Genomic DNA, 16748 nt, shown 5'->3' with positions numbered 1-16748 from the left:
CGCACGCGCACACACACACACACACACACACACATGCGCACGCACGCGCACACACACACACACACACACACACACACACACACACACACACACACACACACACACACACACACACACGTGCACGCACACGGGCACACAAAGAAAAACTTTTCCGCCAAAATGCACAGGCCCGAAAACGAACCAATTAGTTTTTAAACGCGAAGAAATACATTTTAATTTTTGACTAGCATCTACAATACTTTGTAGAGAGTGCCAAATGAGGGGAAATTGAAAGCACTTGTCCAATGAATCGCAGGACCACATTTTTTTCCCTCGAATGTGCATGTCAGACCAGAAATCCTCACAAAAATGCTATTACGGAACACAAAAATCCCTGCATGACAATATAGACTGGCGGGCTGCCAAGCTCCACTGTGTAGTATTATTTACTGCATTCGTTAAATAACATAAAAGGCAGCCCTGTGGTAGTATGAGTGCTTAATTCGTCTTAAATGAAATCGCTGCTAGCCTTAGCACGCTCAAAGAAACAGGTGCGGGTTCACTATGTAGACACTGCGTGCTTTGAGTTTGAAAGGGTTCAGTCATTGACTCTCTTGCAGTTAACGTTAGAATGCCACAAGGAGGGAAGCGATGTTTCCAGTTTCATCCCAACCGGACACAGACGACACCACGGCACACACCTAGAATTAGAATATGTGCCAGGCATGAGAATTAACGTCACCGCACCTCACATTACGGCACGGCATACGTACCTCTCGCATACATTCGATCATTACGACCGACGATCACGTTTGCGGTGGAAATAATTACGCGGACGTCACAATGGGCGCGCGATAATTGTTTCTCCGCGAATTCACGAGTATATACGCCGGAGGAAATTAAATGAGGCATTACACTGCTAAGCCTGCGACTCAGAAAGCGGGTAGTTATACATCAAGGAAGGAAGCAGACTAGCGCTCAGCCTCAGCCTCATTTCAAAAAGCGCACGTGCAGACGCTGAGCCCGTTAACAGGCCTGTGCCGTCAGTGTTAGAAAGAATAAGCCAACGTAGTCGGGTAAAGAACTCAGGCTATCTTGCAGAAGCATTTAAAGCACACGATTGCTGTTTCGTCCTGTAGAGGAAGCCTAAAGATAGAAATTGTCTCGAAGTGTCGTCTGCTACGCAGCAAAAAAGAAAAAAAAACGCGTCAAAGTCGTCTGCTACTCAAACTACCGGCATGCCTGAAAGGAAACCCGCGAGGCACTGACCTTCGCGTATTTCCGCATGCACCTGTACTTTAATTCGAAGCACGATTTGGTTTAACTATAATAATATATATAATTAAATTATAATTAAACAAAATCGTGCATCGCGTTCAAGTACAGGTACATGCGGAGGCAAGCGAAGGTCAATGCCTCACGGGTTTCCTTTAGGCATGCCGGTAGTAGCAGTAGCAGACGACTTTGCCGCGGTTTTTTTTCTTATTTTGCTGCGTAGCAGACGACACTTCGAGTGCCAAATTAGATGAACAAAACGCTCTACGGTTTTGACAGAACCTGGCTTATGAAATTTGGTCATATGGTATAGAGATGCCGGAAAATATTCACATATTTTTTTCTTTTTCTTTTAAGAATTCTGCCCCGAAGCTGTACTGAGGCCGACTAATCGCAGGCAGACGGCGTTTGGCGGACGGCGCTCTATTTTTCAGTGTACAGTTCTAATAGAGTTTCTTCTAAACCTTTGACTGATTTCAACGGGGAGTTTAAGGCATGTTTCAATGAAGTTGGAAGCAGAACTGCAGGAAAAAGCACCCTAAGCGTAAGATAAATAAAAAAATTGACGATTTATATTGCGGAAGTGGAGCTTCAATCAAAGATCACCTAGAACAAGTTTAATGATCTATACAGGTCTCTAATATGTTATCCTAGTGAATTTGTCTAGATCTGCCATAAAACCGGTGAAGTCTACAGCGCGTACTTAACCCTTTCGGCATCGTTCATTACTTCGATTCAAAAGAAACATATTAGAGCAAAAGTAATATATGGAGGCCTCTACAAAATGAATTCCTTGATTTTCGTACTCAGAACGCCAGGAGCTAATTTTTTTTACAGGCATGCGGATAATTTCGCACAAACTGCAACAATGTTTGAAAATTGTTACATCAAAACGCCAGGATTTGCCAAACATGTGAGGGACCGTGGAATCAACCTTTGTTGCGGAGGTGCACATAATGCTATAAACTCAACGAAAACTCACATTATCGCTTGCGGCAAAATCTGAGTGTGAAAATGATGAAGGGCGCGACAGCAAACTCGCTGTTTTGTGAAATATTTTTCGCTGTGTTCACTAGTCGGCACAAAAATCCGCGCTGTTCACAACACGGAGGATGAAAGTTCGGCTAAATAAAGAAAAGATACTTCCAGGTGTACCGCGCTCTAAAAAAAAAAACAGCCGCACGTTCGCTTTGTGCCACATTGTGTACATTGACCCTCAACGGGTTAAAGCTGAATATGAATTACGGAAAGTTTCCAGAATGTGTACGGTCTGACGTAATTAAATTAAAAAAAGGTCACGAGAGGCACTCACGGTTGGCACGTGTCTTGTAGCCGTCACTCAGGTCGTCTTCCCTGATGCGTTTCACCGAGTTCAGTTCGACCTCGCCTGAGAACTTGCGCAGTGCAGCTGTGAGAACCATGATCCTTGAGGAAGTCCTTGAGGCCGACTCGCGACTGTTCTTTCCGATGGCTCACGAGCGGCTCACAGAAGGGCTCGAGGGAGTAGTCTGATATACTGTGGCGCCTGATTATCGCTCGGAACAGAAGCCAGTCTCAACTCTGTACCCTCTTCAACGTCGACTTGAAAGTGGCGAAAGACCAGGCGCTCTGCTCTGGCGTCTTCACCGAATCGGTGGCGATAGCGTTATCGATACCGCAGTCTGTCGTCAACTTTTCATCCGACGTCTATTTCTTGTCACCCTGAATCAGCTGTGACGCAAATTGGATGCGGCTTGCTGCGATAGCGCAGTGTGGCAAAAAATGGGTTGATGTTTCTTTTCCCGAAGACGCCGTTCGTGGCTTAATGTGACGTTAAGCGGGAAATTCCTTGCGTTGCACTTTTTGGGCGCACAAAAGTTTTTTTTTATTCTTCTCTATTAGTCCGGGGGTGCGTGAGCCTGCTTGACGCCGTGAACACAAAGTTGTTAGAGCACATGAAACAAGTCCGGACAAGAGTTAGTCCATATAAAATGGGACTGTACAGTCAGGTGTTGTAAACTTCGACGTCACCGCTCGATCAGAGACACAGGGTGCGAGTGCGTTCAAGGTGCGTCGTCAAGAAAGAAGGCGGCAGCGGCGGTCTCCTTAGTAGGTCTGATAACGACTTGGTGTTGACAAGACAGATAGGCTTGAGTACTGCCGCGGTTAACTTCCTGGCAGGCCTGATCACAACAGACCACAGAAGCGGCAGACGGGAACTCCTTTTCTCAAACTCTACTGCAGACGACAGCGAAATGGCAACCGAGTCTGAATCCACAGACAGTTCACATGTAGATTGCTCCTACATTTGCAGGAGTACAAAACTTCCAATATTTAAAAAAAAGTGCCCAAATCACAGGCGGAGATAAGGGTTGGCAGCTCAAGACAGACAACGGCGCTCCAGAGGAGTCTTCGGCAGCGGAGTCGGTAGCAGACGATAGAAAAGAGGAGCAGGAGGAGCAAGCTACTCTTCGCGTGCGTGCGCCAGAGCAGACGTCCGCGAGCGAAGATTAGCCGAAGCACGATCCGCAGCCAAAAACGACTCACAGTCCTGAAGTCAGTTATCTTTCCGGCGATACAGAAGACGAGGATGGTACGAACTTCGGGGTCCAGGAGTCGACGCACGGCGCCGAGGAGAATGCGGGAGGCAGGCAAAGTTGAGAGCCTCGAGCTCTGGCTGTGCTTCTCTTCCGGAGCGACTAGAAGGATAACGGGATGGTTGTGGAGGCCGCTCGAGATCGACAGAGGCACGAACGGTGGCTCCCCGCGCGAAGCTCTCCGGTGGCTCTCCACGACGACGATGCCGCCAAACCGCTTCTGAAACTTGACAGAAAAACTCTCGCCGGGTGTGCCGGGAAACCGCACAGAGAGGACAACACGCGGGACGCTCTCCCTTTCCGCGTCGCGTGCTCTTTGGCCCGTTACACGAGTAGCGGGCTTCTCTCTCTCTCTCCTCTCACTTGGCAACCATGGCTTCCTCCCTCTCCGCACGCGCGCGCGCAGTGTTGATACACTTGTTCTTCCATCGGCAACCGAGCGCGGGCGAGCGCGGGCAATCGCAGACATGCCTGGCTAGTTCGCGTCGGTGTGGCTTGGCGTCGACAGGCCTCTTGGAAACGGTTTCGTTTCAAGCCGGTGATCTTTCGCGGAGGAACCTAATTCAAATGTCGCGTCTAATAATGCTTAAACCTTGCGTCTAATTCCCCTTTTATCTTAACGCCTTACTGTTCTTCGAATTACGTTCTAAACTTCCTACAAAACATTGCGTGGAACCTTCCTCCAAATATTGCCTTCAAGCATTGCCTTCAAGCATTGCCTCCAAGCATTGCCTCCAAGCATTGCCTCCAAGCATTGTCTCCAAGCATTGTCTCCAAGCATTGTCTCCAAGCATTGTCGCCAAACATTGTCTCCAAACATTGTCGCCAAGCATTGTCGCCAAGCATTGTCGCCAAGCATTGTCGCCAAGCATTGTCACCAAGCATTGTCACCAAACATAAAACTATGCAACAACTAGCCCCGCAACAAGTGTTAATTGCCTTCAAGCATTGTCTCCAAGCATTGCCTCCAAGCATTGCCTCCAAGCATTGTCGCCAAACATTGTCTCCAAACATTGTCGCCAAGCATTGTCCCCTAACATTGTCACCAAGCATTGTCACCAAGCATTGTCACCAAACATAGAACTATGCACCAACTAGCCCCGCAACAAGTGTTAATTGCCTTCAAGCATTGTCTTCAAGCATTGTCCCCAAACATTGTGTCGAACCTTAAGTCCCTCAAACATCGTACCGAACTTACTTCTAATATCGTGTCGAACCTACTTCTAACATCGTACGGACAATTCTTTCGAGCACAGTGTCTACACTTGCCTCGAACACCGTGCTGGCATTTCCTGCGAACATAGTAGGGGCATCTTCAAAGGAAGAAGGTGTCGAGGTTTTCCTCTAGCTGTTTCTCCAAGCTTCCTCCGAACCGTGGGTCGAACATTATCTCAGAATATGCGTGGAAGCAGTGATTTACCGTTGTGCGGAACGCTTCTTCGGAATTCGTGTTGAAGCTTCTCGTCAGCGTTATGTTGAAACATCCTCCAACTCCACGTTGAAACCTTTCTTCCAGCTTCGAACTTCGACTTACTGCAAACTTTGCCTCGAAACAGGCTCCGAAATAGTTCAAACGAATGTTTTTCCAAGCTATAGTTTCTTTCACTATCTTTATGTACCCTTTGCATTAACTCGGCACGTCAGCTAACGCCTACCTCTTATTCAAAACCGTGCCTTGGCACCGACAAAGACGAGGATGGTGAGGAACAAACAACAACAATGAAACGACATAACTTGCGTTGACTCGTACTCCTCGTCTTGTTCAAGCCGTTTATTTCCACGACAGTTAAGCGAATAGCCTAAGCCAAGGTTTTAAAACAGGCAGGAAATTATGCTGGTTAGCACCAGGTGATGTAGGCAGCAGTGTACGCAAGCTTTAATGCGTTCTTTAAGTACCGGTATTTTTTAGAACCCCATTCTTAAAAAGTACGTGTACTAACGGTAGCAGATGACTTTGCAGAAACGCTCCGCTAACCTCTCCGATCCTGCAGCACATGCATGGCACCGGCAACACATAACAAAAGGGACACATTTACTTCACACTGGCGTTCACTGAGCGAATGGCCAAACCTCGCACTAATTTTTTTTTCTCGCTCGTGCAGTTAATGATGAACTGGCTCTAAGCCTAACAATGCGAAATTTTCAGCAAAGTTAACATCCCTGCGATACCTGCGAGGCAACAATTAGTACTACTAACGGAAGACCGTACCTCGAAGAAAGCAGTTTTTCATGCATTTCTGCAAACAAATCCGTCTGTTCGCTGAATTCCCGTAGCACGTTGCTCATTTCCTGCAAGCACCAGTCGCCTCTAATCAGAACACAACGCGTGTCTGCCAGCTTCCAGTAGTTTCTTAGCAACTACGAAAATACACCGACCCCTGCAAAACTCCCGATTAGTTCTAACTGGGAGCTCCAGAATGCGTTGTTACTTCCTTTGCAAACTCAAACCCTTGTGCTGTTACACCTCTGAGAGAAGGCATGCGATTCACGGTAGAATTCCGAGGGAAAAAAAATGTGGCCACCTGTCTCCTAACGAGGCTGTCAGATTCCACTCCCCCCCCCCCCCCCCCCTCATCAACCGCATTTCTCGTCGCAGGGGACCGGAACGCACAAAGCCTGACAACATAATACACAGCAAAGCCACGGGCGAGAGGCACAATATAATTCACATCGCAGAACGTCAGTACTATTAACGACAATCCAATAACAGCAGAGTGGATACCATGAGGAGAGTAGGGGCAGCGAAGGAGGGAAAAAAAAAACAAAGGGGGGGAGGCGTTTTATTTTTATACCTTAGTAGGTGTGAACCTTCCAGTATGCTAACACAATGACTGTTTTTTACTTCACGCTTGGGTTGTAGACAGAATAAAAAGAACGATTACACTGTTCTGGTTCACCGCTCAAAGCGTCCAGGTTAGGAGGCAAGGTAAAAAGCGAGAGGCCTGTTTCCACGTAGCCCTGAGAAACGCCGCGCGCCCGCTTTTAACGTCGCCGTAACTAGCGGCGACCTTGCACCTAAGCCTTATCGCCACCGACAAGAGCTGTGCATACTGGCCAGTGTAAACGAACGCTGCACTGAAGGACGCGTGACATAGTGAAAAATAAAACTAAAGTAAGGAAGGCGTGAGACTGTTGGAGCGCGTTTTCTTACACCGTCGCTTGATAGTGCTAAAAGGACATTTAAAGCCTGCCAGTGGCTGATGGCATCAGGAAAAACGCTGGGCGCGACACACTTCGCTCATCTCCCGGGAATGTAAATTAAAAGGGTGTTACGTGCTGAAACGACCGTGTAGTGTAATGCTTTATATAGTAGCTCCTATTTTCCGGCTGTTCGCGGTCGAGTGGACCTTGATATATTCAGAGAAAAAAATGTAATACAAAGACTTAATGCGAGCCAAATGACAACCTGCCATGCCGCTTGAGTAATCATTAACATTCTCGAGGTATGAAACGTGCGAAAGTCGTGAACTTTACTTAAAGGAGAGACAAGTGGAAGAAGTACCCGTTTTATCTCAAAGAAATCACTTACACTGAAGTATTTTTCTTTCTCCGCCTTTCTGGACTTCTCTACGTTATCGCAACCATTTTTCACTGCATCACTCGAGAGGATGTAGCCGCCTTTCGTAACAGTCGTAAACATCGCCCTCGAGTCAGTTTATCTAGCTGCTCCAGGACCGCCAGGAGGACGACTCCATCTTTGCTGCCGCAAATTCAAATAATTCTCGTTTCCGATTCTTGAGTTGCGTCCTGCGAAATACCTTGATAAGTGCATCCTGAAATTGCATTTCCAACCCTTTTAATTAGAGATGTCTTCTTCTGAATTTTTTTTGCCTTTCGGTTTTTCTAGTGTGCATGTCTGTTACGTGACATATGTATCTATGTTCTTCGAATTAAAATTTAATTTACCGTTAAAGCGATTATGTTGTTCCGTCCCTCGTCTAATGTAGTTGTGAACTGCACATTTTCAAGGGCATATAAACGATTTAGTTTGACTCGATTTCATGTCGGTCAGGACTACATGAAAAGAATCAAGAGCGTAGCTTAAGGTTGTACAGCGCACGAAGGACATGAAACAGGCGAAGAGGGGCATTCAGGACAGGCTCTGTGCTGTTCGCACCTTTTCGTCTCTATATATTGTCCATTTACAGTTGCAACCTATAGTTATGAAATGCCGATGTGCACGGACTTCTGCCCTAGTATTTAAGGGGTGGCCTTCAGTTAGCAGATCACACGATGTCACCTTCTAGTGGCTAAAGATTATAGTTGTGGTGAGTTCCATTGAGTTTCGCTCAGTTCATCACGGTGGTCCTGTCCATCGTCCGAAGACATCCTCTGCAGCATCGCCAATGGTGTTTTGTGTAATCCCAGTGGATCTACATTGCTGTGCTGGATCAGCGTAGGTGTGTGGGGCAGGATCCACATCGTTGTTTATTACTGTGCAGGACAACACCCACATCAGAATTCATCACTGTGCAGGACCTAGAAAGCTATGCACCGCTGTGCAGGACCCACATCGCTACCCATCGCGTTGAAGGATCCCCGTGTGGCACATCGCTCTGCAGGACAAACATCGCTGTGCAGGACAGGATCTACATCGATGTGCACTGCTGTGCAGGAGCACTATCATGCACACTGCTGTACAGGACACCATCCACATCAGTATGCATCGCTGTGCAGGGCCTAGAAAGCTGCTGGTCGCTATGCAGGACCCACATCACTACCCATCGGTTTGAAGGATCCCCATCCGCCACTTCGGTGCGCAGGACAGGATCTACATCGATGTGCACTGCCGTGCAGGAGCCCTGTCCTGCACACTGCTGTGCAGGACCAGCAACACTGTGCCTGGTAGGAACCACATAACTGCGTAGTGTTCTGCAGGATAGAACCCCTTTTGCTGCGCATCATTGTGAAGGACCCCAGTCCTGCACATCGCTGTACACGACCAACGATCACTGCGCAGGAGAGGACTCGGGTCGGTAGGCATTACCGTGGCTTGGTCAACATGACCGAATACTTTTCGGCTAACGCTAAGAGCACTGGGACGAGACGGAGCAAAACAGTGATAAATGAGCAGTGCGACGACGGCTCTCTGTCGCAGCAGCGACACGGTCTGCTGGGTGCCCTCCGCCGACCGGAGACACGGCAGGACGGGCCTTAACAGAGCGTAGAGAAACGCCGGGCCCAAACACAGGAGCCGCAGCGACGCGGGTTATTCATAATCGTGATAGATTGGTAGACACAGAACGGGGGACGTGTGCAGGCCACAGACTGAGTTGCGAAATCGGAAGCCCCCGTTAGGCACCAGGCGATTATATATAGTTTCGTCCGGCTGCGCGCTGTTGCAGCGGTGAGATGCGCACTTGCCAGATCGAGCGTGTCCGTATTTCCCTTTGTGGTTTTATAGCGTTAACGGTATCGCTCAGACCGACAAAATACGGTTTAGGCTTATGAGGGTTTAACGTCCCAAAGCGACTCAGGCTTTGAGGGACGCCGTAGTGAAGGGCTCCGGGAATTCCGACCACCTAGGGTTCTTTAACGTGCACTGACATCGCACAGCACACGGGCCTCTAGAAATTCGCCTCCATCGAAATTCGACCACCGCGGCCGGGATCGAACCCGCGTCTTTCGGGCCAGCAGCCGAGCGCCATAACCACTCAGCAGCCGCGGCGACCCTTGACCGACAAAATACAAAAAGTCTAATCAAATGACCCGTTCCACAACTCGGCTCGAGTTCTAGGGTCTCCCACATGTATAAAAACATACATGTACCTATTTTATGCAAATAAACATTGATTGATTTATGAAGTCTCATATCAAAGACCGATGACAAAGGTGCATTAGGGCTAGTAGCGAAGGTACAGGTCATTGAAATATGAACGGAAACATGAAATGAATATGCAGTCTTCGAATACTCGTTATTTGTGAATGAGGAAGATGCTTTGTCCTTTTTACTACTTTTTTTCTCCAGTCGCATCACTTCGTCAATGATTTTTCAAGCCCTTCGCAAGAGTAAACATATTTTACGTTATAGAGTGCGCATTAACTGTTCTCTGTATTGTACGTATACGTGTGGATGTCACAGGCGTAAAGGAAGATCTGTCGGTTATTTTCAGAGTGTAGTTCACAACAAAGGAGTGCTGTTTCTCCAACTTAAATCGCCTCCGACAACGACAACGTAATTACATCCAGCCGGCTGGATCTAAACTATATCCTGGGAATGCGTGCGATTCAGTGCACAAACACTGCACTGGAATGCAGAGAGTAGTGTGGACGACCGACTGGACATTCAGGTAAATACAAACTGTCATTGCTTGTGATTACTTTACATAGAGCAGTCCCGATTTCTTTTTTTCTCTACTTCTGGGCGCTGTGCTCAGATTGGCACGACTGCCGTGAAAACTAAAAGGCCCAAGGTACAAAACAAAACATGGTCGATTCCCTCGCTACTTCCCTAAGAGTTGGAGGGAGAGAGGCCAGAGCAAGCATGTTACGCTACTATCTGCGGCTGCTGTCTTTCAGTATTATAGCGAAAAAGAGTGAAATGCTGTGCGCATTCTCTAATTGAGAAGAAAAATCGGATGGGACCCTCAAGCTCCGCCTTAAGTATATGACGCGACAGCGTTAGTGGGTTAATATAGGTATATGCGTAATTGCTAACTCAAGAGTTTAAATTCACAGATCGCGGAGAGTCCTCATACCACTTCTGGTGGTGCAGTGGTGCAGCGGTTAAGCGATGCGCCACTGCCTTGCGATGGCAGGTGCTGGCACCTGTAAGACTTGTGCGACCCAGGGTGCCCTCTATGAGCAACTTCTCGCAACAAATCATTAACTGCCACCTGCCATGGTGCGCAGTTTTCTCACAATCCGGTGGGTAGGTTGTGATGACGTCACAATGTCACATGACCTGCTTGGCCCATCTTCCTCCTATAGTTTGCTTCTCCGGGAATTTTTGGTGGATTTTTTTTTCTCATGGTCAGCGACGCCGACGCTAGATTTTCTGCGACACGAGCGTTAAAAAACAGGACTTAATGACAATTTTACTTGCTCTAGCACCTACAGCTTTAGTCCGTGCTAGATGGAGAGTTTTCTTTCGCCCTTATATAGCACACACTAATGCGTTTATATAAGTGTGGCAAATGAGCGCAGCGCGCTGGTAAGAAAGCACACAGCGTCGGTAAAAAAAAAAAAAACAAGTGCCAATCGCTAGCGGGTGTTGTTTTGACACTATTTCATTGCTTCTTGTAGCTTCTTCTTAATGGCTTTAATGGCTTCTTTATGAACCGCGGTCACGTTCAATCGTGCTATCTTCTTCAAAGATGAACTGTTCGGTATGCGTATGTAGGTAATTTTCCTCGTGGCTTTCGTTTTTTTAAACAGTAGATGTACGACGCATAATGTGTGCAACATGACCGAACGATTTGGCTAGAGAGCACTTTTTTTTCGGTATAGAATGCAGCAGAAACAGCAAGCAATTTTTCGCTATATCAACACCTTATCTGTGTTAACATAAATAACAAAAAAACGATCTAATCCGTAAGCTTAACCTCACAGGGGCTATTGCTACCTAATAAGTTTATTACAAAGCTTCTAAGGTGCAACTTTGCACAGTGTCAGTGGGCATAATATTGCTCTACAAGTTTGTATGTTTTGCTCTTTTGGGAATAGTCAGGAAATGACTATTTCAAATGACTAAATTTACATCCAAAGTTGACTGACAATTGATATGACTAATTCATAAGCTGCGGTAGAATTAAGAGCCGACTGTCAATCCGCGGCATCCTGAAAGCTACATTGCTAAATCACAGGGGCAGTATTAACGTAACGGTAATGAAGAAAAATAAAACTGAAGGCTGCAACCGAATATGGTCGTGGCCTGCTCGCCTCTAGCCCAGATCAATGCTGAGCACCTGAGAGAGCTTTGAGAATGAGTTTTTCTTTTCTGACCGGAACAGAGCCCAACCCGGTCCATCCTAAAAATACAACCCCCCTAACGAATGGCACAATGAGTTTATATATAACCGCGCGAAGCATCCGTTAAGACTTCTATTACAAGCAGGGGGAAATTACAGCAACGTCTGGAAGAAGAAAAAACAGCCGTCGATTTGTAGGAACTAAAACGAGGTCGTAGTCGAGATAGATGTAATAGTGTACACGGCGCCTACGTGCTAGTTATACTAAGCGAAAATAGGCCTCGAATCTCAATGCGACAAAATGGACTTCCGCATCGTCTCGCCGAAGTAACGCATTCACGCGTGCGTTACGTGTTCGGCTCTTGTGGCTACCCATTGAAGCAATTGTGTAAATAGGAGTCTTGCATATAGGCGCCGCGTCACGAGTAAACCAACGTATTTTGACTAAGCTTTATTCAAGCAGTCGTAAGCCTTCGTTCTGTCAACGGTGGGTTCCATTGAAAGCTTTGCACAATACCAAGCCCGACGCTAGGCTCACTTTAAGGCCTAACGCCTCGTGAGTCTCCCGCGTTTATCTTGCAAGCATTCTGCGAAGCGAGATCTACAGTGATTTTCACGGTGGCTCATATCTTATCCGTGCCAGCCAGGTCAGCATTGAAACTCTATTTCGATAAATTGTTTCACATTGCACTTAGGCGAAAGGGAGAGTTACATGCTAGATATATGATGCTAGATCCTGATTCTAGCACGTTCTGTGCCAACTGACGCCAGAGTGTGCAGATCGTGAAAAAAAAATTGACGCTCACACCGGCGCGCGCTCTCAAGAAGGCTATAACGAGTATGAAAGTTAAGCTATACCTTCATATTCTGGACACTGGCCAGCAGTGTTTCTTCTTGTTTTGGTGTCACAGGTTTCAATGCACACAGCTATGAGGTTAGATTACACATACGCCTTGACGCGGCAGTTTTTTAGACCTTCAGGAGTCAGCCTTAACGGTAAACCTGTCGGTCAAAAATTTATTGCTTAGGCTTAGTGGTCTGATGGGAACACTGCTGGGAACTTGCTTTGGGAACACTGAGCCGCATCAGTGGCATAAAAAGAGCCTTTCTGAGTAGAACTGCTTCCGTGAAAGTTTGGGTTGCATGGAATCCTTGACGCGCGCATTATACGTACATCACACACATTTCGGATTACACCCTTCCACGGCGACTGCGTTTTAGAGCGGTGGCTGCACAAAGGGTTTTCTTCATACCCGCGTAGCCGAAAGTGGCGTAATATGTCACAGCCGAAAACTCCAGCATTTTTTCTTCAGCTCTAGTAAAAAGCACATTAACTTGGTTGCGATGTGTCGGACCGTCAAATATCAGCAGAATTTTTGGTATTGCCCAAATGTAACGAGGTTTCTTTTTTCACTTCACCGTCTCTATCTACAAATCAACGACACTTTCAATTCTCTCCTGTCCAGAAAGTTTTGGCGGTGGTTCTAGGATCATACTAACGGAGGTTCGTAAGTCGCTAATAAGCGTGAATTAAAAGTGGATGCATTGCTTGAATATTCGTGTAAGACAGCTAGCATCCGCTCGTCTCTGCTTTCTTTGAATAATATTGATGTGCACGTTAAAGAACCGCAGGTAGTTAAATTAATCCGGAACTTTCCGCTGTGACGTCACTCGTATCTCATATGCAGCTTTAGGGCATTAAACTCACCATACCGTAGCACGCTCCGTACCACACGCCGCACCAAACACCGTGCACACATTATACCACGCACCTCACCATAAACCATACCGCTAATACCTTGCTCCGACAACCATGTGTAAAAACCACCGGCTGCCGCTCGACTCTGCGGTAGTCTCTGCTGGGGATAAATAGATCAGAAATATAAACTACTCCCGATCTTAAACTTCAGATGCTATGTACGCAACATCAACACAGCAACAAAAAAAAGCAGGAATATGGATATATACAGGCTGTAGCCACCGCATCACCGTGCAGCCCCGGCTCTATTTTGGTCGTTACCGTAAACAAAATCAGTATGCTAAATCTGCCGGTACGACTGCTCCGCTTACATGCGGCGTATGCAAATTATCCAGTGCGACCTACTTCACTCTATCCGGAGCGCGTGAGCACTTAGCTCTTGACGACATCCGCAAACAGGTTCCCGATCTTTGCTCAGCGCGCACTGGGGCATGTTGTCAAGTTGCCATGGGGGGCACCAACTGCATGCAGTTCACGGTATGCGTTGTGTTGTTTTTTTATGGCACATAGGCAACCAAGGCCATCATGCGCCAAGCACGAGGTATAGGAAAAGTTTTTTTGCTGAATTTTATAGAAATGTGAAAAATCATCCGTTTGTGTAGATGGCATCAAAAGTTAGTACAACCTAGTGAACACATTGAAAAACATTTAGAAATGGCTGCTAGTAAAATATTTAAAGAGGGTTGGGAAAGCTCAGCAGCTATCCTTGGCTGGGCAAGGATGTCGAGGCTCTTAACGACCCAAATAAAGACCTCAGCCTTCTTTTCAGGGGTGATAAACTGGCTGCAGTTCACGGTAACTCTTTAAAGCTTTAGAAAGAGTTAATTAACACAAGTTACAACAGTAGCCCAGATTGTTCAGACGCCGTTGAAAATGTCGCTCGGCGGTGATGTGCGAAGATGCAAGAGGGCCCCTAATCTGTGAAATTTATTTAAAAAACCGCAAGGTAGAAAAGTTTGAGCTTCTCCGCTTCTTTATGCCAAAGATTACAATGCCAAGACAGGATATGACGCAAAGATATAACATGAGAAGACAGGAGATGAAGACACGCCGACTTAGCTCACATACATGCATAAGCTAATACAGTAACTACGATTCACCAAGAAGCAAAAAAAAAGGGGGGGGGGGAGACATTGCTGTGGCAGAGTGAAAGTCCGAGTCCAGAAATGCTAGCTGAATTTCAGGCAGGGAAGCACGTCGGATCAGTAAGTACTCGTAATGTATGCAAATCAAAGAAGCAAGCGTACTGGCCAATGACGGCTGTCCTGAAGCAGCAGGCAATCCATGTGTCCCAACTTCCCTACATCCTTCAAGTTGAATAAAACATCCCCAATTCCCCAAACATGCCTTTAATGATCCGTGCGAAAAGTGCAACAGCGCACAAGAATACGAGGTTCTGTTCGGGTGTGCTTGTTCTGCAATTATAGCTACTTCAGAACAGACATGTCTACACTGCTTAACGTTCATTTTTTCCGTTAAATTCATTTGGTGTGCCGCGATTGCCCCGTGTCTCGTTCATTCATGTTGTCCTCTATCTGTATTCGTCATTTTTGCTCACAGCGCAACAAGAACGGGACACGAGACGAAAGACTCACACAAACGAATGCTATGAACTGGCTTTTTATTGAAGAACGAAAGGCGTGTATATACAGACAATGAAAGACTTATCAAGACAACAAAAGTTATCTGGAAGGCACGTGGGAGGTCAGATAACTTAATTCCCTCTCAGATAATGCAATGGAAGGGCTGCTGATACGCATCATACCGTTGTGGTGATAGTTGATAGTCAGCGCTTGTTTGTGTTAGTCTCGTCTCGTGTCCCGTTCTTGTTGCGCTGTGAGCAAAAATGAATACTTACAAACTCGCCCAAATTTCCGCCTTACTCCTCTATCTGACCTCCGGCTCAGTCAAACGCACCGCAGCCACTCGGCACTGGGGCCCGGCACCGAGGTCCTGAAGTGAGATGCTGAACTGAGGTCCTGAACCTAGGTCCTGAACCTACGTCCTGAACCTACGTCCTGAACTGAGGTCCAGAACTAAGGTCCTGAACTAAGGTCCTGAACCAAGGTCCTGAACCAAGGTCCTGAACCAAGGTCCTGAACTGAGGTCCTAAACTGAGGTCCTAAACTGAGGTCCTAAACTGAGGTCCTAAACTGAGGTCCTGAACTAAGGTCCTGAACTAAGGTCCTGAACCAAGGTCCTGAACTGAGGTCCTAAACTGAGGTCCTAAACTGAGGTCCTGAACTAAGCTCCTGAACTAAGGTCCTGAACTGAGGTCCTTAGCTGAGGTCCTGAGCTGAGGTCCTGAGCTGAGGTCTGGCACAATTGCTCCGCATCCACTGGGCACTGAGGCCCAGAAGCTTTCGATGGCGCTTAGACAAAGCCGTGACGCTTTAGGTGAACATTTAACAACTCTGTCAGCAGTCTGTCATTTTGCGCAGCTTTTGTGAACGACGCCCGAACACCCTACAACGAACGACAGAAGCAAAGGCAGTTCAACGCCGGCAAGGCCAGCCGAGTCAGCCAACGCCGAGCAAAGACCTACTTCGGCGTCGCGACGTCAAAGGCCCGACGCACCGACAAAGCCGAATACCGCATACAGCGCAGACAGCCTGCCTTACGCACTTTGTTTTCTTCCTGTCAGAGCTGCCGTCACTGGCGTTCAGATTCGTACGTCGCTGCGCGAGTCTGCCGTCGAGCGAATCTTGCACTTCCCGTTCAACGGGGCGCCGGCAACAAACGGTTCTCTCGCCATGTTGCTTTCGCCATCGTATGCGCTCGCAAACAAGAAGCTCTGCGGTCACTTTGAATGGACGACGGACCGGACCAAGCCGCTCGCGACTGCTTTCGGGCGCTGTGAGACCGTGTACGCTAGCGGGGAGAGTGTAGCGAAGGTTGTGGCTTGAGCTGTTCCGCTGCTGTTGTTGACCCTGAAGTACGTCGAGATCAGACTTGATCAGACTCCTCGCGCTGTCTTGGCCGTCAACTATAGCTTCCGTTGCGCGACGCGGGCCTCTGCTTGAGGCTGTAAATAGGTTCCTCCCTTATAAAAATGGTTTATAGGCAGTTTGGTTTATGGTTTGGTTTATGAGGGTTTAACGTCCCAAAGCGACTCAGGCTATGAGAGACGCTGTAGTGAAGGGCTCCGGAAATTTCGACCACCTGGGGTTCATTAACGTGCACTGACATTTTGCAGCACACGGGAGGTATATAGGCATTATATAGACTTCTTATAGACTATTTCCTTCA

At 47.3% G+C, this 16748-nt stretch overlaps 1 protein-coding gene across 7 annotated transcripts in view; it reads right to left on the bottom strand.

The window, feature by feature from the left end:
- LOC144100997 (sodium-independent sulfate anion transporter-like) overlaps positions 1-16748 on the bottom strand; it is a 109781-nt gene that overhangs the window by 68543 nt on the left and 24490 nt on the right. For 2 of the 7 annotated variants that reach the window (XM_077633959.1, XM_077633974.1), the window contains exon 1: positions 2567-4146. The exons of 4 other annotated variants lie outside the window; for them this stretch is intronic. In XM_077633959.1, the coding sequence (XP_077490085.1) occupies positions 2567-2675 (109 nt within the window). In that variant the 5' untranslated portion in view covers positions 2676-4146. Of the gene's footprint in view, positions 1-2566; positions 4149-16748 lie in introns of those variants that run through there. One more of the 7 variants, XM_077633961.1, reaches the window with a different exon arrangement.

Source organism: Amblyomma americanum, chromosome 8, assembly GCF_052857255.1.
Source record: "Amblyomma americanum isolate KBUSLIRL-KWMA chromosome 8, ASM5285725v1, whole genome shotgun sequence".
Taxonomy (NCBI): domain Eukaryota; kingdom Metazoa; phylum Arthropoda; class Arachnida; order Ixodida; family Ixodidae; genus Amblyomma; species Amblyomma americanum.
Note: the sequence above shows the minus strand (reverse complement) of the source record. Positions and strands in the feature narration are given on the sequence as shown.